The sequence below is a fragment of the Lytechinus variegatus genome, chromosome 1, assembly GCF_018143015.1.
Source record: "Lytechinus variegatus isolate NC3 chromosome 1, Lvar_3.0, whole genome shotgun sequence".
Lineage (NCBI taxonomy): Eukaryota > Metazoa > Echinodermata > Echinoidea > Temnopleuroida > Toxopneustidae > Lytechinus > Lytechinus variegatus.
In genome coordinates, this window is record NC_054740.1 from 53,561,768 (window position 1) to 53,586,926 (window position 25,159).

General features: G+C 37.3%; 1 protein-coding gene across 1 annotated transcript; it reads left to right on the forward strand.

Moving 5' to 3' along the window:
- Positions 1-8,950: 8,950 nt before the first annotated feature.
- LOC121416744 (biogenesis of lysosome-related organelles complex 1 subunit 4-like) lies at positions 8,951-24,849 on the forward strand. Its single transcript, XM_041610205.1, has 6 exons — positions 8,951-9,184; positions 14,646-14,717; positions 16,125-16,226; positions 18,100-18,222; positions 18,986-19,145; positions 23,785-24,849. The coding sequence occupies exons 1-5, from the start codon at positions 9,077-9,079 to the stop codon at positions 19,097-19,099; spliced, it is 519 nt and encodes a 172-aa protein (XP_041466139.1). The 5' UTR covers positions 8,951-9,076; the 3' UTR covers positions 19,100-19,145; positions 23,785-24,849.
- The last annotated feature ends 310 nt before the right edge of the window (positions 24,850-25,159 follow it).

Below are 25,159 nucleotides of genomic sequence, written 5' to 3' on the forward strand. Positions count from 1 at the left end.
TTAAGGAATTAACGAATTGATTCAGATGGTCGAGGTCCGAGCCCAGGACATACCCGACATGTCTTCCGGATGGCGACTGTTAAGGTCAGTATGAGATGGAAATGAATATCTGATTGATATTTTGTTAAAATTGAATCACACATACGTCCTCACCCAGGGGCGGATCCAGGATTTTCCCAAAGGGGGAGGGTGGCATTTTGTATACAGAAAAAAATAATAAGCAAAAAAAAAAAAAATCCCCACTTGCGTACGCATTTTTAGGGGAATATGATTATATTCCACTAAAAATTGTTTTTGATGTCTCTCAAAGAGGGGGGGGGGGGGCACGGGCCAGATGTGCCCCTCCCTGGATCCGCTATTGCCCTCACCCATATACACCAGCTCGGTCTTGTCATTTGACTTTCGGGGACTCGCTTGTCAAACTGGGGACGTGTGTTTGTGGTCTCATACACCAAAAAATCTGGCCTATAGCTCTTACGCTATAAATCTAATCCACGAACAGGGGTCATTTTCGGACATGCATAGCGTGCACAATTAGCTAACCGGGGACGCACCCTATCAACACTGTCTTCACACAGCACAGCTTGGGATTCAGTTGCGATTGGGATCTTTTTTTTAATACAAAATAATCATACTTTTACTATATGAAACGGTTTATGAGATGATGATTTTGTTATTGATTGGCATGGTTATTATAGTTTAATTTCTGAACCGGAGACGTCACTGGTTGTGATGTCCCCGGTAAGTATAAAATATAAGAAAATGTCCCCAGAAGCTTTGGTCATTACAAATTCTAGTTGCCCGGGTCTGAAGCGGCGCCACTGCAGTCTTTGAAGGTTATCTCCAATAGCAGGCCAACCACATAATTCACGAACTTCAAGCATATACTGCAAACTGAATGTTAACATCAAACATATAGGCCTAATTTTTCCCACTTTTTAACTCTTTATCCCCCCCCAAAAAAAAAAGTGTTATTTAATACAGTGAAAATATACAGTGATTACTATGTATGTGGGTGCATCGAAATTAATCGTTAATATAAATGACTTGTGTTGTGATTTCATGCAATGCCTGCTTTCTCATTCAAATTAATAGAGCATGATAATTTATAGGTTTCTTTATTGTTAGCAAATATAGTGATTAATTGAGAGTAAAGAAAGAATCAGTAGGCGAAGAGGAATAAGTCAACAACAATACGAAAGAAAAATCGAAAGAGGATATTTGGGACCGACTATTTGATGGGAATAATTTCCTTCACGAAATCGAACTGTAAACTCTGAAAGGATATTTCCCTTTTTTGTTCTTAAAAAACATTGTGTGTTGGGGTGGGTGGTGGATTTCATTGAAAGTACTGAGATGCTTTTATCGTATTTTCAATGAAATCTTGATAAAAAAATTGGAATCAGATATATTTTCCTTCAAATTCTTTTTGATGTTATTGTTATATTTTTGTTGCTGTTGATGAATATATTATTATTTCTTAGTTGCGTTATTTTTTTTATTTGCACAGCCCTACGAAAGAACAGGAAATCGAATGTTTTCCTGGTGCTATACTGCCGTACTTTGGCAAAAGGAAGCAAGTTACAAAAGTATAATTTGTTGTAAATGAGCAATGTGTTTTCGTCATTTTCATAGTCGTCATAATAATGCAATTTAAAAGCATATTTTCTTCAATATCTTTCCATAGAACGATATTTTCTTTCCCAAATTTTGCCTCCCCAAATTTTGCCTCCCCAAAGGGGAGGGTGGCATTTTGTATACAGAAAAAATAATAAGCAAAAAAAAAAAAAATCCCCACTTGAGTATGCATTTTTAGGGGAATATGATTATATTCCACTAAAAATTGTTTTTGATGTCTCTCAAAGAGGGGGGGGGGGGGCACGGGCCAGATGGCCAGATGTGCCCCTCCCTGGATCCGCTATTGCCCTCACCCATATACACCAGCTCGGTCTTGTCATTTGACTTTCGGGGACTCGCTTGTCAAACTGGGGACGTGTGTTTGTGATCTCATACACCAAAAAATCTGGCCTAGCTCTTACGCTACAAATCTAATCCACGAACAGGGGTCATTTTCGGACATGCATAGCGTGCACAATTAGCTAACCGGGGACGCACCCTATCAACAGTGTCTTCACACACAGCTTGGGATTCAGTTGCGAACGGGATTTTTTTTTTCACAAAATAATCATGCTTTTACTATATGAAACGGTTTATGAGATGATGATTTTGTTATTGATTGGCATGGTTATTATAGTTTAATTTCTGAACCGGAGACGTCACTGGTTGTGATGTCCCCGGTAAGTATAAAATATAAGAAAATGTCCCCAGAAGCTTTGGTCATTACAAATTCTAGTTGCCCGGGTCTGAAGCGGCGCCACTGCAGTGTTTGAAGGTTATCTCCAATAGCAGGCCACCCACATAATTCACGAACTTCAAGCATATACTGCAAACTGAATGTTAACATCAAACATATAGGCCTAATTTTTCCCACTTTTTAACTCTTTATCCCCCCCCAAAAAAAAAAATAGTGTTATTTAATACAGCAAAAAAATACAGTGATTACTATGTATGTGGGTGCATCGAAATTAATCGTTAATATAAATGACTTGTGTTGTGATTTCATGCAATGCCTGCTTTCTCATTCAAATTAATAGAGCATGATAATTTATAGGTTTCTTTATTGTTAGCAAATATAGTGATTAATTGAGAGTAAAGAAAGAATCAGTAGGCGAAGAGGAATAAGTCAACAACAATACGAAAGAAAAATCGAAAGAGGATATTTGGGACCGACTATTTGATGGGAATAATTTCCTTCACGAAATCGAACTGTAAACTCTGAAAGGATATTTCCCTTTTTTGTTCTTAAAAAACATTGTGTGTTGGGGTGGGTGGTGGATTTCATTGAAAGTACTGAGATGCTTTTATCGTATTTTCAATGAAATCTTGATAAAAAAATTGGAATCAGATATATTTTCCTTCAAATTCTTTTTGATGTTATTGTTATATTTTTGTTGCTGTTGATGAATATATTATTATTTCTTAGTTGCGTTATTTTTTTTATTTGCACAGCCCTACGAAAGAACAGGAAATCGAATGTTTTCCTGGTGCTATACTGCCGTACTTTGGCAAAAGGAAGCAAGTTACAAAAGTATAATTTGTTGTAAATGAGCAATGTGTTTTCGTCATTTTCATAGTCGTCATAATAATGCAATTTAAAAGCATATTTTCTTCAATATCTTTCCATAGAACGATATTTTCTTTCCCAAATTTTGCCTGAACGAGCAACATAATGATACAATTTATATGCAATTTAGAAGCATATTTTCTTCAATATCTCAACAATAACTCAAATTCGACTTACATGTCACTTGCTTCCTTTTGCCCAAGTTGGGCATTGTACCTCAAACTTGGGTTAGGTTGGACGGGAGGTGGCGCTGTTTCCTTTGAGCTTTGGAGCAACAGACTTTGCCATTCTCTTATACGGGGCAGGAAAAGGGTTAACTATCACGGGGTATACTGTACAGAAATTATTTGAGCAGGGGGCGCGGAACCGGGGGGGGGGCTAGGGGCTTCAGCCCCCGAATTTTTTGTTCAAAACCGTGTACAAAAACGTAAAAATGACCATATGAAAAAATGGTCAAACACATTTTAAAAATCTTTCTCAAAATAAATACAATTTGGTCAAAATTGCTCATCAGTGATTTGTTGTTTTCTCAACTTTTCCCATAGAAAACACACGTTCGGTGATACAATATTTTTTCCAAGTGACCAACATATTTCACATGAGAAGAGATGTCCGATTGGAAGCCAATGTCGTAAAAATGAAAAAGGATTTCGGCAAAATGTTTACATTTATTTTGTAGGTATTCGTAAAAGTTGGGTGAATTTTATGACAAGAATGTTTTATTATGATCGAATTCATGAAAAGTGTTCGGTAATACGATTCACTACCATACCTCATATGATTAGAACACTGTAAAAACTGTGGTGTTAAAATTGACACCAATTGGTGTTAATAGAGGACACACCCTGAGGTGTTAAAATTGCACCCTAGAGATTGAACATAACACCAAAGAGTGTAAATATAATAAGCAAATGTGTTGTAATAACACCTATAGGTGTAAAACTAACACCACCAATTAAACACCGGTGTAAAATAACTGGTGTGGTCCTCTATGTACACCGGTTAACACCACAGTTTTTGCTGTGAATAAGGCCGTTTGCTCTTTGGAAATTAAAGGGGGGTTCACCCTGACTAAAATTTATTGTAAAACTAGCAAAAGAAATGGTAGAAAAAAATTTGCCGAACATGATTTGAGAAAAATCCATCAAAGAATTAAGACATTATTAGATTTTTAATCATTTGATGTGTGATGTAATATACGAGCAGCATTCCTGCACAGCGAATTAGAGTTAAAAAAATAATGGAATCAGTTGAAAACGATTATACTGTACCTTTCGTATAATCAATAGACAAATCATTTCACACCCGATCATGAAGAGAAAACGAAAATAAATCACGATCATGCAGGAACCGTTAAAAAAATGAAATTCACGCATTTCATATTACCTATCGGGCAGCTGCTTGTTTATGACGACACAAATCCAAAACTTAAAATTCTGATACTTTTCTTAATCTTTAACGGATTTCCTGCAAACTTTCACCGATATTTTTATATTTTCTGCTATTTCTCCCAGGGTATTTTTACAACAAAATTTTCCTCAGGGTGAACGTATACCCTTTAAATCAGAGTCTACTTTTTTTGTTTTAATAATATTCTATTTTCTTCCTCTTTCAAATAAATAAATTTGTTTTCAATCACAATTCATATAAATCAATATTTTGTTCATGTATACGAAACAAATAAATATAGGGCCTATCAATATCAATGAGATTACAAATTTTCAGAATTACTGCAATTGAAGTTAACTGCCAAATTTCTCTTCCATAACAATGTGAAAGCAGAGAGAAAAAACATATCAATCGACAAACAAAAGACAGACTTTGTAAAAATATTTTCCCTGAACAGAATAAAAAATTTTATGCACATTGTAAAAGAAAAAAAGGATAAAAAATTATTTTAAAGGTTAATAAGAGGAAGGGTTTGTGCCTTAAAAAAAACCTCCCTACATACTCATCTTCAGGGGCGGAAATCTCTCCCAAAAGGTAGGGGGGACAAGGGTCTGGAAAATTTGACAAATAAAAAAAGGCTATTACCTATTTATTTGTCATTTCGACGAAAATATGTTTGACAAGCAAAAAAAAAGAAAAGGTAATCTCTTCCCAAAACGCACGTTTTATTCCCATTTTTAGTGATATATTTCTTAGCATCACCAAAGACCCAAAATAGTAGGGGGGACATTTGATATTGTGTCCCCCCTACCGTATTTTGAGTAGGGGGGACACGTCCCCCTGTCCCCCCTGGGATTTCCGCCCATGCTCATCTTACCCTCATACCCCCTCCCCACCATCTTTCTCCCCAGACACTCACACAAGCTCACTTCAAAACTCACCACAACCCCCCCCCCTCCCTTTCCCCGTTACAAAACTCACACAGGCCACCCATACAGTATACATCCTGCTCTGCACAATCACTATCTGCATTATTTTGAACAAGTAAAAACAAAACAGAAACAAAAGTGAAGCAACCATTATATCCATAGTATTAACAAAGGTATGCATTGATTTGTTCCCATTTTCTTAAGTGCACCCCAGCTTCCCCTTTTAAAACGGTATTTGATATTCTGTATCCAAATGTGTCACTTTCTGTAGGGTTGGCAATATTCCCTGTTGGACTAAATATAATAGGCCTATACCCAGTACTTGATTAAGAATTAATACAATTTGTTAAAGACTAGCAGCAATTCCCCGTGTCAGCAAAGGGGGTATAGGAGTCATTTGTCTTTATCAAGGTGTGTGTGGGGGGGGGGTGACATTGTTGTATGTACTATAGCTAGACTGCCTATTTTATGGCATCAAAATGATTATTAGATTTAAAAAAATACTTTAAAATCTGAAAAATATCGACCGTGCTTTATCAAGCTGTGTAGAATTGGGTAAAACGCAGAGTATCACGAATGTATCAATCTTCAAAGGAGGGTTTCAGTTGCTGAAATTATTCTACAAGTAACTTTTAGCTCTGGAAGAGAGGTGGGTAGCCCTTATATGAGTTATAAACCTTCATTTTGTTTACATTATGCCCGGAATTCATGTCTTTTTTTATGGAATGGAAGAGGAATCGTCCTCACCGTGCAAAAATGAATGGCAATGTACACCCGTACGATGCGCTGCGATGACTGCGCGGTAAAAACGACCGTTTTGGGGTGATGGGTGTCAAGTAAAATCGGCTCTAATAAAAAAACGGGCAGCTAAATTTGGTATCGACTTACAGCTTAGACATCGGGAAAAAAATGATGCTAATAGAATTTAGACGGAAATCCAAACGTTTCTAATGTAAATGCAAAAAACATGGATTATATCAGCCTATTTCGAGGAATAATTATCCTATAAACCTCCTGAAAGCTGTCTTTTATCTACTTTGAACCATTTCACACGAAAAAAAGAATATATCAGGATTATGTGGGAGCCATTTCAGATTCCTACATGAAAAACCTCCTGTGGAATGGCCTGTTTTTCAACTATAGGTGTCGCATACGCGGCATTTGTATTCGCAAAATGTCACAATTTTACGATTTGAGGTTGGAAATTAACAACCTTGATGCAAATTCCGGAATGAAATATTTTTGGTGAAGTATTCTTCAAAGTGTTGTCTTTCAGTTGGGCATGAAAAAAATTAAAAATCTGAAATTGCCCAAAATAAAATGACTTTTGGCGCACTTTTGTTTCGCCCCGGCCCACTGTGCGGCGGCGCGGCGGCGTCAACACCAAATCTTAACCGAAGGTTAGGTTTTTGAAATGACAGCATAACTTAGAAAGTATATGGACGTAGTTCATGATAGTTGGCCATAAGGTTTATCAAGTATCACTAAATATCCTGCCTGAGTTTATTTTAGGGTAAATGAACTTAGACCATATTGGGGGCCGGGGAATCAACATCAAAATCTTAACCTAAGGTTTAGTTTTTGAAATATCATCATAACTTAGAAAATATATGGACCTAGTTCATGAAACTTGACATACGGTTAATCACCCTGCATGAGTTTCACGTCACACGACCAAGGTCAAAGATCATTTAGGGTCAATGAACTTTGGCCGAATGGGGGTATCTGTTGAATTATCATCATAGTTTATGGATCTGATTCATGAAACTAGGACATAAGAGTAATTAAGTATCGCTAAACATCATGTGCGCATTTCAGGTCACATGACCAAGGTCAAATGTCAATGAACTTTGGCCATAATGGGGGTATCTGGTGAATTACCATCATAACTTTGAAAGTTTATGGATCTGACTCATGAAACTTGGACATAAGAGTAATCAAATATCACTGAACACCCTGTGCGAGTTTCAGGTCACATGATTAAGGTCAAAGGTCATTTAGGGTCAATGAACTTTGGCCATGTTTCCTGGGGGTATTTGTTGAATCGCCATCATATCAATGAAGTGTATTGGTCTATATAGTTCACAAAACATGGACGTAAGAGTTACCAAGAACATCTTGTGCGAGTTCAAGGTCACATGACCAAAGTCAAAGGTCAATGAACATGTTGGGGGTATTTGTTGAAATACTATCATATAACTCTGTAATTGGTCTAGTTCATTAAAAATAAATAAAAGAGTCGTCAAGTATCACTGAACATCTCATGCGATCGAGTTTCATGTCACATGACCAAAGTCAAAGGTCATTTAAGGTCTTGAACTTTGGCCATTTGAGAGGTAATTATTAGATTGCTGTCAGAACTTTCAAAGTTTATAGCTATTAGTGTATAAAGGTGTAATCACGTACTATCACTGACACTTAGTTTTAGGTCACATGATCAAGGTCTAATATCAATGAACGTAGTATTTTATCATGAATGGTGTTTTTTGTGAATAATTATTTTACAGTAGTTTTCAAAGTCAGCACTGCTGCTGTATTCAATCGCGTGATGCAGGACGGTGAGACCGCCAGAGGCATTCCACTTATTATAATACCTCGGCAATCTCGCACCATTTCCTGATCTCCCCAATCGCGCTTCTCCTTTTATTGGATTTAAATAATTGTTCGAAGAATTGTAATTTCTTTCTCCTTCTTCAGAACATAAGGCTCTTGAATGGACCTTTAGATCTTGACGTGAATAGTCGAAAAGTTTCGTATTGGATGACAATATGAAAAGTGATCGTCAAGCGATATTCTAAATCTGTCATTTCTTTTTGTAATTTTTCAATGTGAATTTTTCTGAGTTTTGCTCTTTCACGGGAAAATGCCATTATGTATTCTTTTAACTTCATTTCCATAAATTCCCCAAATTTAATCTTGCTTGTTATTTGGTCCTGCCATATTATTTCTATTTCAGAATCTTCATCTTTCCACCGTCCACAAAATCCTTATCATATATAGTGGGGGTGTTGCAAAAAAAAAACTGCAATCATAAATACTATGTTGCAATTTTACAGTTGATTGATTACTTTTAACTTTAGCAAATCAGATTACACTCCTTGTTTCAGGGATCAGATAAGCAATCAATCGCAAATTTGCAATTAATTGCACGGCATATTTGATTTCGGGAACGAAAATAGACTTGCAATTGATCGCGAGTTTCTTGCAACGCCCCGAACGCCCCATAGTGGGAGTAATGTCTATTGATTTAAAAAAAAACCAAGTACACACCTAGTTACCAATAATGCATATAGCATTTCCATTTATTTGAAAGCAGGATAAAAGAGCATTGTAGATTAAATGCCTTGCTCACGGGCAAATACCTGTGAGCAAGGCCGGGGATCGAACTCCGGACTTTTCATGCATAGGCCTTAGCCAGGCACCTTAGGCCACTCGGCCACGGCACCTCAACTGATAAATCTGAGAGTAATTAAACAGCGCCATCTTGCGCTGCAGACCGAATATCCATGTTCTCAATTCTTACCGTCAAAGTGTAGTAAAGTAAAGTTGTTACAATTGTACGAAATTACAAATAATGGCAGAAGTCACTGCAAGTTCAGAAGGGTTACTCTCTGTCGAAGAATGTGTCAGGCCTGCTGCATCTGAATATGCCAGCTATTTTGAAATAGAGCAAAAGAAACAGGTGAGAATTGCTGTTAGTTTTGTTGGTCAAGTTTGTCTCAAAACCGACGGCGACAGTCACAGTGCTAGTCGTGCCGAAGCTCAGGCGTCAAGCGACAAAACCTCTCGGGCCGCCGGCCGGCACGGCGTAACGCGTAACTTTTTATTTTAGACAGTCGACAGCTGGCAGCCGTCTGTTTCGAGGAGTTTTTTAACATTAAAAAAAATTATTTCTACTCGTACACAGACGGCTCACAATCGTGCAGCCACCACCATTAATCCCCCATTCCACAGAGATCAAGACTGACCTGCTTTGAAAGATGAATTCTGGTTGATCTAGATCTAGTTTTGCGTTTTGGGAAGAGTACCGTACGCGCACCGGTACCCCGGCCCGGGTAAGTGACTCACTGCACTCGTTCAGAGGCCAGAGCAAAAAATTTCGCCCTTTTCACCGCATTCACACATAGTCTTGAAGACGTAATGATGATGACTTAAAATCCTGACATGTATGGTCAGTTCCCCCATGTCTGCACGGTCTTCCAAGTCTGCGCACCCGCGTATCTGCGCGATTCTAGTAAAAAAAAAAGATACGCAATGAGTACGAACTTTACACATGCAATACAGACAGGTATTCATAAAAAAATCTGACTCAAAATGGTGGAAAAATAATGAATTCAGGGAATTTCATGCGAAAGCCTCAAAATGTAGCCTTTGTCATCGAAATCCCCGAATCGTGTGCAAAGTGAATGAGTGCGCAGACATGGGGTACCTTTTTTTTTTCAATCTGAAAATGACAGCCCGAGGTTTTTTCCAGGAAAATCATATATTTCTTTCAAATTTTTATGAGATATTTGACACACTAACTCATTATGATGTAAGGAACATTATCAACTGAAAGATTTTGTGAAATAAAAAGAAATTCACTTTAAATCTTAACTCAAATCGTTAGGTGCGCAGACTTGGGGCCCACCATCATACTTCATCATTCGACGTCTTGACACTCTTCCCATAGTTGCATAACTGACCAAAACAAAGATCTTTTTTTTTAAATAAAATCCCATAAAGTTTATGAATGTTATTGATTTTTACACCTTCCTACGCCTAATGCGTAGGAAGGTTTTAAAAAATGTTAGATAAAAATGTAAAAATAAAAAGTTTTCTTACCTCAATGATGCCGCATAGACCCCTCCTCGATCCACATGTAAACAATGGAAATACAATAGCGTTGGTTGGTTGGTGTTGGAGTTGAGTTGGCGCTCCTCAATCTGGTAGATTATCTGCGCCAGGTCGTTTCCGAGTTTAAGTTGCTTAATTCCTGCTTCAATGTCCTCAGCGTTAGACGAGTCTGTCCTGTCATATAGCGAGGTGCAATAGAATTAAGATTAGTTACCTCCACCATTAAATTGTGCGTTTTTGTACTTCATAGTATGCAAACTGTTATAAGAAGCTCGGTCAAAGCTCAATTTCAGTAGTCTATAAGAATTAACATCACTAAATATAATCATCAGAACAAAAGGAAAAGAGAGAGAGAGATCAGTGGGATATTCTTATTCGAATCTCTTTGTTTTTTTCACATAATTCAGGATGACTTTGTAGTAGGGACAGTGATTTTCCGCGATCGCGGAAAACGGACGGAATTCACGGAATCGGCTGTTTGAAACGGAAAGTGGCTTTTCAAACGGAAAATCACGGAAAACACGTTTTTTCTCAAAGTGCACAAAAAAGCAACAGAAATTAATCCCAAATCCTCAACAAAATACTAATATCAACTGAAAAAAACACGACCTCACTTTGCAACAACAATCATGACAATCAACACATCGTAACTACACTCGAGCCTCTCCATCACTCGATCGTATCCAAATTAGTTTACACTTACGTCCGCATAGAAGGCAGAATCTGGCCGTGTGTTGCTGCCCTCTGCGTTCGGTCATAATATAATGATCACGGTGATTCATCAAATCCAAAATGGCGGATATTCGGAAGTCGGCGACTGCTCAAAACGATGTTCGAAAAGTCCCCAAATCAGCGATAAAATCCCATTTAACAATAAAATAATGCTAATGATATGAAAGGTGAGAATATATTCATGTTGATTATGTTACCCTAAATATTTTTTTTAGCTCGAATCTCTTCGATTAAAATGGATTTTAAAGCGATGTTAGTTCATTGGTAGATGCAAATTTTGAGCAGCGCTAGTATTTTGACATCGCTACTTGTTGCGTATTGGTTTTCTATGTAAACGGAATTGTCAATTTTTCTTGTACACAAAGTCTATGGGGAAACGGAATTTCCGTTTTCAGACATGCTGAAACGGAATTTGAGATTTTCTGAAAAGGAAAAGGCAATTTTTAGAAACGGAAAATCACTGTCCCTACTTTATAGTCTGCATTTCTTCCCAGTAATGTTGCTAGGTCTGATATTGGCTTGTTTAAATTCAGGCTTCTTTGCATAGTTCTTCTTTCGACCCTTGAACCGCCTTATGTATGACGTACTTCCAGCTAGCAATGCCGTTTTGACGAAGAATTTATAGATAAAAATTATTACTTTACAAATACTAAAATTTATTACGTGATTATAAATAATTATTAATGTTATACCAATTATTTGTAATTGCATAATAAATGTTAGTATTTGTAACAATTTTTATCTATAAATTGTTCGTCAAAATGGCATTGCTAGCTGGAAGTACGTCATACATAAAGTGGTTCAAGGGTCGACGCTATTTTATTTCCGTTGTTGACATGTGGATCGAGGGGTCTACACGGCATCAGTTGGGTAAGAAACCTTTATTTTTTACATTTTTATGTAACATTTTTTAAAAATGTAAAAATCAATAACATTCATAAACTTTATGGGATTTTATTTTTAAAAAAGATAGATTTCCCTAAGAAATCCATCTTTGTTTTGGTCAGTTATGCAACTATGGGAAGAGTGTCAAGACGTCAATGATGAAGAAGTACATGTCAGGATTTTAGAAGTCATCATCATTACGTCCTCAAGACTATGTGTGGGATGCGTAGGAAGGTGTAAAAATCAATATATTCTTTACATGATTTTTTTTGTAAAAGATGGATTTCCTAGGGAAATCCATCTTTGTTTTGGTTATTCTCTTATGCGTCTATGGGAAGAGTGTCAAGACGTCAATGATAAAGAAGTATACAGGTCAGGATTTTAAAAATCATCATCATTGCGTCCTCAAGAGTAATTCACACGGCCAAAAATGGTCATGGTTTTGAGGGAAAAATCAAAGTTCAACGCATTGCTGACATATGATCCCGTTATCCAAATTTAATGATTTTGGTATCAAATTACAGATAATAAAATGCTCCAAGGGTTTACATTTAGTTACTACCATAATTTTGAGAAAGGAAGTTCAAAGTCTGGTATCTTGTGAATAAATGTACCATTTTTTGTAAACTAGCGGGTTCTTATAGTATTGATAATAGCAAATCCAATGGAAATACTCATTTTCACCTTTCCTTTAGGATCAGGTGTCAGAATTGATTTCAAAATACCCTTCCCCCACTACTCCAGAAAGCCCAATGCAAATCTGCACACAAAATATCTGCACTCTGTGTGTGGTCGTGTGTTTCAGCTGCTTGTGTGTGTTGTGACAAATTATACTACAGAGCCTATTGGGAGCATTTGGCTGAATTTCATTCGAAATTCATTTGATTATTGCTCAAAAACCGATTCATGGATTACTATGAAATTAGGTAGATTTCTATTTTTGCACTATTTTCACAAAGATCTGAAAAAATCAGACAGTTAAATGAAGTGGTTGATGAGATAGAAAAATCTTGCAATCTCCCTAGTAAGAGGTCCATATGCACCCCCCACTAAAATTGAAAATAAAAACATGGAGGTTTAGAATAATATATCTAGCCCTAATATAGAACTTATATGATGGGGGAGTGAAAATACATACCGAAATATGGCTTTATTCCATCAAATTTCGAGCAGGATCTAGTGCGTGTAATTGTCCATAGACATCAGTTTATTTGGTCGGTAAAGGGTCTGTGAGTCTAGACTAGTCGAACTTTCAGAGCTGATAATTGTCAAAATACCCCTTCCGATATCAGCGCTTCTTGCCAGCATAGCGGGAAGAGGTCTTGACTGCAGATAAAACGGAGGTGAGTTCGAGTCCCAACTAAGGTAAGCAAGAGTGAAAAAATCAGAGAAAACTCTAAAGTGAACGAACCAGAAGTCTCAACAATCTTTTGTTATTTCTGGTGGGGGTGCATGTGGAACTCTTTCTGATCTTTCAGAGGTCTCTTAATGAACCTATAATGGTCTTTGAGGTCTTACACGAGTCCTGACCAATCTTTCAGTGGTCTTTGTGGACTTCATGGGCTCCAAAACCTTTTGAAACAGTTCAAAACAGTCTTACAGGAAAGTGGTCTTTCAGTGGCCTTTCAGCAGTCTTTCAGCGGTCTTTCGATGAACTTTCAAAGGTCTTAATAGTCTTTCAATGATCTTTCGGCAGTCTCTCAAGATTTTTGCGGAGATCAAGTCTGTAAGACTCCTGAGAGATCATTGAAAGATAATTCAAAGATCGCTGAAAGACCAGGCAAAGTCCATGGAAAGAATTCTGAAAGATCACTTGTTGCATAAAATATCTTTGAAAGACCATTGAAAGATCTCTATAGGACTAGTCTAAGACCAGTAAGACAAGAAATATCCATCAGTCTTTCAGAGTTCTTTGAGGGTCTTTCTGAGCCACAGAGATGACAAATTTCATTGATCCTGAAGACCGCTGTAAGACCTCACCAATTTTAAGTCTTTCAGTGGTCTTTCAATGGTCTCCGTTCTATGGAATGGGTGCCTAACAATGCGAAATCCCCTGACAGGGGGAAATCTACCAGTACCAAAGATGCAAGAATCGTGTGGCTTCTAGTCTGGTGGCTTCTGGAGAGTAAAAAAGTATTTACTGTACGTAGGCTTACTCTCCATGAAGCGTGGGACGGGTTACCATATTAGCCTATATACCGTGAATTTTCCCACGGTGAAACTGGACCCAAATCACACATTTTACATTTCGTTTTGAGCCCAAACTAACATACATGGGCCAAAACATTATTTACCCCCCTTATGATATAACTTTGCATATACATGTATTTATTCAATAAATACTAGTAGTAGTAAATTTGAAAAATAATTAAGAGCATGAGCATTTACTTACCCAGTCTGTTTACGTCGCCATCTTACCGTCTTTGTTAGTAGCTAAGCTACGAGACGCATATAGAGGGCGGCAGATGTCTAAAACATAAGGCTGACCATGGGACTGATTTTTACAATTGATCATTCACAATAATCAATTGAATCAAATCATAGAATATGCCTCAGTGATCATTCGCTAATTTTTATGTTACAGGGCCCATGTATAACTAAAAAAAAAATTGCATTAGGAGCAATTTTATCTCCTTTCTTTTTAGTTAATTCATACTTTATACATTATCTTACTTTCATCCTGCCTGTAGAGCCAACAATTAGAAGAAGAAATTGAAGAAATGCTGACCAAACTTGATGAGTTTTGTGCAGTTGTGGACATGGTGAGTAGACCTAGGGCCTTTTCACGCATGAATCTTGAATCATTATTGTATAGATGATTGCAATTTGTCTTGAGAATCATCGAACCTTTCACACGCTCACTTGAAAACTGATTCAAGCGTGAATTTCCTAGCGAAGGCGGTATGTGTCCTTGTTGACTAAATGGGAACTGAATTGAAAAAAGTATGAAATCCTTGGAACAAGTTAGCTCGTTTTTAAAACATAACAATCAAAGTTTTAGAACAATAAGTCAATTATTAACATTGTTTTAACAATAAGACAAACATTTGAATGTTGAGATTACTAAATGTTGTGGACATCCTCCCAGTAGCAATGCAGCCATTCACAAGATGTGCAATGTCACACCTGTGCAACCCCTCCCCCCTCCCCATTACTGTTTAACATATATATTTAATACCTGTGTGAGTTTCAGGTCACATGATTCTCACTTTTATCAAGCCTATCAGTAGATTGATCAGGTGTTCTTTTCATGGGATGATGTATGTAATAGAGGTTAGAACTTCAGCCTTAACCCTTTGAACCCTGAATTAATTGGGACGATCATGACTTTCACTCTGATTATTTCCTGATCATGAGAATAGGAGATCATTTATTTCAAATGTCATGCATTCCCTCATTTTGCCGATAACTTGATATATCGAGATTATCGGCAAAATGAGGTAATGCATGACATTTGAAATAAATGATCTCCTATTCTCATGATTCGAGCCCAGCCATGGCAGCAGCACCTTTACTCTGCCGGTACCCCGCTGGACCTGGCCGATGTTGTTAGCTTTCGTTACTAACAATAATCTCAAATGTTGTCTAAAAATCGCTGCTTTACCAGAAGTAAAATTCAGGAATGCATGCATAGTCCGTTTTCGACTCGCCGTGTATTATCACACGAGCCTCCTTGGTAGGATACTATATTTTTGGTAATTTTTTATGCTAAAACCTTATAAATGAAAGCCAATCATCAACAGAATAATAAACTAAAGTTTTCAACTGAATATCTCTAAAATGACATCCTTTGATAGGTCACCTGATATCTAAAACCCTTGCTTTTCAAATCACATGACTTAAAGCCAGTATTCTGGAATTTCAGGTATATGCGTGTTCATGGATAAGGAGGTATTCCGGTTTTTCGGGTTCAAAGGGTTAATTTCATTCAGATTAATTAGGAGAGCTTACAGTGTTGTGTTATCTGTGGCTTAGAACTGAATACCTGGGTACCTATTCTTAAAATCTTGTTAGAATAACTAATATCTGATTTCTAGAACAAGTATACTATCAACCAATCAAATTTGATGAATTTTGTAGCTTTAAACTGATATTGAATGAAATAAAATTTTGTGGAACAGGCCCTTGCTGTACTCAAGTTGGCTTTATTTCAATTTTTTTTTTTTTAGGTAAGAACAGACTCCTCCCTTGCCTTGAACAGAAGTCTTCCAGAAATTCAAACCAAGGCCAAGAACCTGGAGAAAATATTTACACGGATTGATCAGCTAGAGGTAAAAAAAAGTTTATTTGAGCTGCCCCTCTCCACTTTCTCCCCAAAGTAAAAATTAGAGGGGATTAAGAAAAAAATGGTGATTTGTATGAATATGACACTGAAGAGACCTTTAATTTACCATGTGAATGGGGATAGTGGAACAAAGAGAATTTTAGGAGATGTGAGAATGAAAGACGTTGATTGTGAATTGAAAGATGAGGTATAGATAGATGATAGAGGAAAGTAATCTTTCTTAAGATAAAGGCTTATGGTAAATTTGCCAATTCTTCCACTGCCAGCTCATCCACTCACCACATGGTCTACCTTAACTTAGTCTAATGCCATTCCGTCCATCAACATTTCGTCTAAGAACCATTTGGTCTAATTAACATTTTGTCCAGTCATCTTGGTCTAATCACCAATTCATCTATGACCATTTCGTCTCATGACCAGTTGGTCTAATGTTTGTTTTATTTTCATTCATTTTGCCCAATTAACATTTAGTCTAATTAGACCAGATGGTATATGGACTAAATGGCTATTGGACCAAGTGGTTATTAGACAAAATGCTGAGTAGACAGAATTGCAATTTAATTAGACCATGTGGATATTGGACAAACTGATGGTATACCAAATGATAGTTGACGAGTTGGCAATTGGATGGATTGGCAATTGGATCAAATGAAATAAACCAAGGCTAAGGGGGTGTTGCCAAAAAATGTTTGCTATCAATTGCAAATTATCTGTTGCAATTTTACAATTGATATATCAATTTTTGACGGTAGCAATTTCGATTACACTCCTTGTTTCAAGAAGCAGATTAGCAATCAATCGCAAATTTGCAATTAATTTCAAGACTTACAATTGATTTGGGGACTGAAAACAGACTTGCAATCGATCGCAAGTTTCTTGCAATGCCCCATAAGGCTGGTATTCAGTCAGAAGTATCGATTTTGATGTCACACAAGGTTTAAAGCCAAAAAATGTGCAGTGTTATGTATTCACCTGTTAGCAGGATGTATGACTGTAAACTGCCTAGACATTTTTTGCCCAAATTCACAAAGGTGGTTTTGAAAACCCACGGTTGAATTCATGGTTTATGCAGATTTCCTGTATGTATGAATTACGCTTAACTTAGCGCACGTATCGGGCGCGTGTAGAAACCTTGTCAAATGCTGATGCGCGCTTTGGTCACAGTGCGCAAAATTGACGCCTGTTACCATGGTTAGATACGCTATTTTATTCACGAGTCCACTGTCTGAAGAGTAGATTCATTATTCAAAACAGTAGACTCATGAATAAAATAGCGTGGATAACCACAGCAACAGGCATCAAGTTGGTGCACTGTGACATCAGCATTGGACATTTTTGTCTCGCCTGCATAGCAGAGCGAGAATATAGGCGCTGCTTTTCCGACGACTGCGGCATCGTCAACATCAAAATCTTAACCGAGGTTAAAGTTTTGAAATGTCATCATAACTTAAACAGTTCAATGTTTTGATTATTCATATATTCTTTTAATTTGTGCATTTCATTTTATACATCCACCAAAAAAAAAACTAATGCATCCACAAATGACTGGTATATTTCACAGTATGCCAAGTACATTGTACAACATGCTCTAATATGCATTCAAAGTAGAAATGCAACAAATACCTTCATATTGTGTTCATTGATGTGCTATTCTAGTCACCTGGTGTATTCAATTTCTTCATCCTGCTATGTAAGGCTTGCTTCCAAAATAATATCTTGCTTTGAAATCAGCCTATCATAATGAAAGAAATGAAAGGTCATTTGACCAAAATTGTCCATGAAGTAACTACGAACTGGTCTATTAGCTGCTCGTGACATATAATTATATACTTTTTTTTCAAAATGTTTTTATGTTGCAGGAATTTGTATCCATTGTAAGAAAGAATGTTGATGCCTACGAGGAACTTGTCAACATGGCAGAGAAAGATCTTGGTACTCTTAATTCCATCAAGTCACTATTCAGCTCATTACCACTCTTTTCAGTAAGTCATAAATTATCCTTAGAGAGCTTACTGTAGGCAGGCAAGGGTCAGGAATGGGGGATAGTGGGGGAGGGGGCAGGAGGTGAGGGCACACCCTGTTAAATGTCGAAATCTTGTTAATGTTGGACTGATGACATTTTTTGTATGCATAATCCTCAATTCTGGACCGGGCGTTAAAAGTACAACTCTGGATTCACTTCTGTTACGGGTAAAGTGAAAGGGGAAATTCACCCTGACAATGAATTGGTTTCTAGTAAATATTGGTTCAGGTTCGATGGAGATCTGTCAAAGAATACAGAGTTATGGATTGTTAAAATGTGTGATATTTTTCTTTTTAAATGCCATTTTTTCTTAAAAAATTAAAAGTTATTTGATCTGCGCAGGATATATATGTAAGAAATAATTTTTATTCATCATGTTCCATTCATAAAGATGAATGCTTTAGAGTAAAAGCAATGGATTCTAACCGAAATGAATTGCAAGTACTTGCAATTAGAGTTTAATTATGAGAAACCAACTAAGCAGTTATGACCATATAACTATTTGCTATCTAAGTTTTACATCAGGTTAACTTAGGTATTAGCCATAGGGTGTGTTTGTCATTATATTTGAAGTGAGAAGTATCAGCTGATCCACGAATACAAAAGCTAATCTAAAACAGTTGTTTTCCTCATTCATGTTTGAAAATTGATGTTGCATTTTGCATTCATTGGCCTAGAGGTTTAACAACCAGGAAACCCATAATTATTTTATTTCTTGGCAGAAAAAAATAACCGCCACCAAACAGAAGAAGTTCGCGGCCCCTGAAGTCTTTTCCACCAGTGACTACATCACCAAACCCACCGGCTCAATTAGACAAACAGAGGAGGACTCGTAGCGGGAGCTCTTGCCACCTTGTTGTGTATTGTAATTGTTCTTCCAAAGTAAGTCCTGGGTTACATAACATAAAGCATAATGGTTGAATGTAGGAATGATTTCCATAATAGATTGCATTTATTACTGTGTACGATCAGTCGTAAAAAAAAGCCCCACGATCAATCGCTAAGTTTTATGTTATAGGCCACTGGGGTCGGTTGCATAACCTTGCCACCCAAAGGTTACTTCATTGTAACCTTTGATTTTGTTTGGTTGTTGAGCATTGCCACTATGGTAATTACAATTGGATGGCAAAGACAACATAGTGTTATAGTGAACTTTAAAGCAGCAGATCCCTGGGGATCATTTCATGAAAGTTGCCAGCACTGGGAAGCTGTCATTATCTGAAAGTTACCATGGTGACAGACACCTGTGCTTCTCATCTAGTTAAAACCAAGGAATTGGTCAGGTGAATATTGATGAAGTGCTCTTCTGTGCCGCATTACATAAACTGGACTTTTATGGTAACTTTTCTGGGTCCTGTTGCATATAAGTTATATGTCATTATTTATGACATAAATCCCTGAATCATGACATCAAGGTAGTGTTGACATAAATCTCTTGCATAAAACTTTGCTTCAGGAATCATGACATGATATTTTTAGTCAAACATTTCTGCATATTATTTTGCCAATTCATCCTTAAATTGTCTCTTATCTTATGTGGAATTGTTTGGGCAGGCACTTAAAGGCTCTACATGTATGTCTTGTCTAATAGCAATAGCGTACTCATGATTGCGTAGTCTCCCTAATCCTGTAAGGTCCGCATGTGTCTTGGTAGGGGCGTTGAACAAAGGGACTCAGAATGGGTTTTGATTGCTAATGCGAGTGGGAGCGTCATTAGCTTGATTGCTCGCTCACTTTCGTTGTCACATCATCTTTATCATTGATTCTCTTCATCCAATTCATGTCTTTCAGTCACAAAGATACTTTCTGTTCCAATTTGTCTTTAGCTGATTCTAATAATAATAATACAAACATTTATAGGGCGCTTAATACGGGCGTTTCTAAGTGCACTGTGTTCGGAATTTAACTTTACATGGGAAAAAAATTCAATGGGCATAATAACACAAGGTGTGACAAAAATCATTAAGAGAGAAAAAAAAATACTAATACTAAAATATCCTAGTTCTGCTATTCTCTTAGAGTTGAATTCAATTGAGGCTGCGAGCTTAATTTGTAACTGCTTCTGACCTCCAACCAAAGTTTTACGAACGTATGATTCAAAATCATCATACAGACTATTGTGAGCCCTGTCCCCCAAAGATGCTGGGCTAGCTGCTGCTGCTTCTCCGCTGAGTTTTGACTCCTTCTTACGCGGCTTCGGACCCATTTCTTAAAGCATGTTGTTCAATAGGGATTCATGGAGCCCTGGAAAGTCGTGTCTTTCTCTACGCTGCCATTGGTCGCCTTTATCCCCAGAGGAATCATAACATGCGTTGAATATGAACGTAACTTCACTCTCATCTTATCAAGGTTTAAATTCCCATTCCCGAAGTCGAAGATATGTTCTGGTAGAATGTTATTGTAACTTGGGCTCCAGAGTTTACATGTAAGTTAAAGTCAACGATCACTCCATTAATAGTACATTGCATCTTCCATTCTTTTTTTTCCAAATCATCAAGTCTTGAACTTAAAGCACGCCAGGCTTTGTCTCAAGTTAAGCTCCATAATACCACATTCTATTCAGTCTTTGATTAGTTCATCCTCGAGATGCTGAGCTGGCCAAACTGACAGACCTTCAGTCACAATTATGCTAAAACCTTCTATCTTGGAGTTCCGCGAGTTGTAGAGATACTGAATCACAGATCATTTTCGACCGCATTAGTGATGGATGACCCTCTGCTTCCATGTGGATAGATTTTTCATGCTGATCAATTCGCAGTGTTGCTCTTTTCCAATTTAACTCTTTGCCTGCCACGTGCACTATCCCCCCTGCGCCACATTCAGATTGGGTTTGCGTGCACTGTCTTATTCAACTCGCAATAACTTTTTACTGGTTTGTCGTATTGAAAGACATTGTGTAGCAAAGTTTTAAATTTATTTATTTATTCATTGCAACCATGACAGTTGGATTATTGACAATGAATATTCTTGCTAATGGTATCATTTTTGCTATGCATAAAATCATAGATTTTGAGAATTTTAACTTTACATTCTGTTTCCAATTTTTCGTTTAGGAGGGTATTTTATATCTCTTATATTCAATACTTCCTAATGAAGGTTAAATTTCTAAGTTAGTCCATTGAAAAGATGTGTTCTTTAGCTTTCATTACATACCAAATCCATGTCTTTATGGTCATTATGAGCTAAGCAGTTTAGGATTGAAATGGGGCATTCATTTGAATTAGGGTTTTACCTAAAAAACAGACAATATAAAATTTGAAGAAAAAGTAATTGAAAATTAAATTGGTTTTCATATTTACTCAATTTTGTTTTTAAAAAATTGAAATATCCCATTCCTAAAATATACCCTTGTCTTATGTAGATCTTCAAATAGTTTTTTTATTTTTTTTTCATCGTTCATAAAACAATAATTCATAATAATGATGATGCTGTAGATAATAGAGGTCTAATATCAATTACCATTATTACTAATAATACAAAACTTAGTCATTCATGTACATCCATACAAAGCAACAACTATCTAAGGCTGAGATAGTTGATGATGCCCTAGGCCTATATTTTTTTATCATAGTGATAAGTGATGTCAAGCAAAAAATAATATTGTTTGTATAAATAATTATATTTTCCTACCTGTTGCGACTCATCACTGTACTGAAACCAGGTGTGGCAAGGATCCACATTTCTTCCCAGTATATCAACAGCACTGGTTTGGTGACTAGCCCCATTGCCATCTGCAGTCCTGTAAATGCCTTCATTTCTTCAGCAGTCGTGTCACTCCACTTGTTGAGCCGTGAGTGCTCCTGTAGAACTTCAAGTCTCTGGATAGTTTGTCTGGCATAGCGATTAGTTTCTCTCGCCATTAGATCAAACACCTCTTCAGGAAAAAACTGATAAAAAAAAAGTCTAGTGGCTTTGTATTCTGGTTCACATCAAAGAGGAGTTTTGGTCGTCCACCATTCTCACTAAAATCGTCTAACCAGTCAGATTTCCACTCAATACCATCCTCAAGTCTTATCCACTCCTCGGGCTCATCATTGTCAGCTGAAACCATCGAAACATCTCTTTCCTCTTTAAACTCACTGTCCGAATCATGATTGATGTCCACACCGCCATCATGTTCTACGTGATCACGTAAAAGTGTATGTGTGGGACTAGGCTCATCTCCTTCAGAGTCGGTTTGCTTTCCTCTGCGTCGGAGTCTGCTATTGGAACAGAGTCCATCACCATTTCTCGTACCTTATCAGCAGTGAAGTACTGAGGTCTCCGCCTAGTAGTAGGAGCCATTCTAGCTCATCGGAATATATCCTTAAGCAGTTAAAAAAACTCAATTTTACGCCAAAATTCTCTATGTAAACAACGTCGGCGAAAGCTCTAACACGAAAGCTAGATTCGTAAACAATGCAATACACGCGTTGCTATTGTATGTGTGTGCACACAATTACAATTAAATGCGTTCCGTATGCATTGTGTGCGAACTGTAACTTGAGTCGTCGTTGGCAGTCCGCTGCATGTGCCGCGAGTCGTCCGTGGCGGGCAAAGAGTTAAAAGCCGGATATACTCGAGGTTCTCCATTTTGTGTCAGAATTTTTTGTATGTTCCATAGTATTTCATTTGTGTACTCTTGGAAAGATTGCCATAGCAACACGTACAGGGTACAAATTAAATATGAAGGACAGGCTGGGCAGTCCTCCACCCCGTTTCAGAAAGGTTGATGTCCTTGCTGTTGTGTCCGTGTTCATCTTTGAATACCTTATATGATGCCAGAGTGTTTTTCATTAGTTTATAGCATACGTCAAATAGCAGGAAACACACACCCCGCAAGCTGCAAAAAAACATAGTTTTTCAATGCCTTTCTGAAGGAAGAATATGCTGAACCTTTTCTAATTGTAAGAATTTTCTCACTCTCTTTTAAAGCAACTCATTTCTCTGTGTGTCAAGAATCACAAGTTTTTGAGAGGCAGTTAAGAGACAATATCTTAGGAGTTTTCATGTTTCTTGATGGTCCTGTTCTAAGAGTGGGTCATAGAGTGGAGTGGGTTCTTTGCAGGGAGTGGAATCTGTGACATGCCCCAAAGAACATGACATGCGGAGTTGTCCTCTCCTGTGCTCTATAAGGGTAGAATTAAAAAATAAAAGGGGGATGACCCTGGCATTTGGTTAAGAAACCACAGTTACTTTAGAAGTTCTTTGGAAAAAAAATAATATACCGGTAATCACTTTGTCATTTTCATGTGCATTCCTTCACAAGTTTTCTAAAAGGATCATTGAGCAGATTTCCCACCCTGGCATTAGGTTAAAAAAAATTGCAGTTACTTCCTAAATTCTTTTGAAAAAAATATGTATAATATAATTATTTTGTAATTTTCATAAGCATTCCTTCACAAGTTTTCTTAAAGGGTCATTGTAGTGGATTACCCACCAAGAATATTTTTATGATAAATTATGTTACTTATTATTCCCAAAATGGATTTTTCTCTGGTCTTACATGTATCTTCAACTCGCTATCATCTCGTCTCAATAGTAATACATCATGTTTGAATGAGGGGAAGAGTGGAAAGGCCCAAGCCAAGGCAAAGACTCGCTCATCCTGCGCCGGTCTTCAGGTCCTAGTGGGATGTGTTCGCCAGTTTCTTCGCAACGGCAACTATGCACAGAGTGTACATGTAGGTGCTGGAGCACCCATCTTCATGGCAGCACCACTGGAAAACCTGACTGTCACAAGATCAGTTCCTGCTGATATCTGTTTTAAACTTGTATAGCAGCAGTCTCCTGGTCCCATGTCAAATGTAAGTTGACTGCCATAAAGTATAATAAGACACTAAACAGCTTCCGGCATTCAATTTTAACACATTAAGTTACCATCTCAACGAAGACGTATTTGTACCCATCAAGATCTTTTCCTATCCTAAGTCTATTCTCCAGAATCGCATACTTGTACTTGTGACACTGACTGCCCAAATCTTGGAACTTGCTGTTAGTGCTGCTCATGTACAAGAAACAAGTAGTCTAGGATCATCCCTCATCACCTTCAGCTTATCGTATGTGACGAGGAGGAACTGAACAAACTCTTGGGTGGTGTGACAAACGAATAAGTCGGTGTAATGCCGAACATCCAAACCGTGTTGCTTTCAATGAAGACTTGATGAGCTAAGCCTGCTTCCTCTTCAGGTCCAAGGACTCCTTCTTTCACCTCCTTCACTATTGCTTCTAGTATCATTTCATTTAGGATCCACCTTTAGCCCACCACCACCTGCAAAATGGTAAATGGCAGAAAAAGTTGCAAATAAGACACATCAGTCATTAACAAAAAGATTTGTACAATTCCAATTATGACCAACCTGTAAATTTAAATAGACAAATGAACCAGAGAGCAACTGCCATTTTTAGCAAAATTTCCAACATTCACCAAAACAAAACATCATTGGGATGTAAACCTTTTGCAGAGGGCATCAAAGCATTATTTCATTGGTCATTTCCAAATGTATGGATTTAATGTGACATCATAAGATAAAGGTTGATTGAGATGTGTAGTTGATCTCCAACAAACTTCTCAGCCAATTTACAAATTTACAACAAATACTCTTATTCTGATAATCTGCTTCCCTTCTCCCAAGTCTTTTGTCGCAGTTCTTGCAACTTCAAGTGCAAATAACGCATATTTACATGTTCAGCTTTCAAACTAGATTGATTCTTGGCTGCCGTCCCTTCCGATATAGATATATAGAAATCGGCAAGGTTGATTGTCATTTGTCATGTAATTCTTTTTCAAAAGAAATATTAGTGTCACACATTGAACATAATAATGAATTCATGGAAACCTGTGCATTAATGAGTTCACTTCTGTGTCTTCTGCAAACATGAATGGGAGTGGGTATTGAATCACAAGACGATGAAAA

What these genes read in the sequence shown, in the direction of transcription:
- LOC121416744 (XM_041610205.1), top strand. Translation starts at nt 9,077, where the DNA reads ATGGCAGAAGTCACTGCAAGTTCAGAAGGGTTACTCTCTGTCGAAGAA. An exon ending in TTTGTGCAGTTGTGGACATG is followed by an intron (nt 14,718 to 16,124) that starts GTGAGTAGACCT and finishes TTTTTTTTTTAG; the next exon opens with GTAAGAACAGACTCCTCCCT. An exon ending in GCTCATTACCACTCTTTTCA is followed by an intron (nt 18,223 to 18,985) that starts GTAAGTCATAAA and finishes ATTTCTTGGCAG; the next exon opens with AAAAAAATAACCGCCACCAA.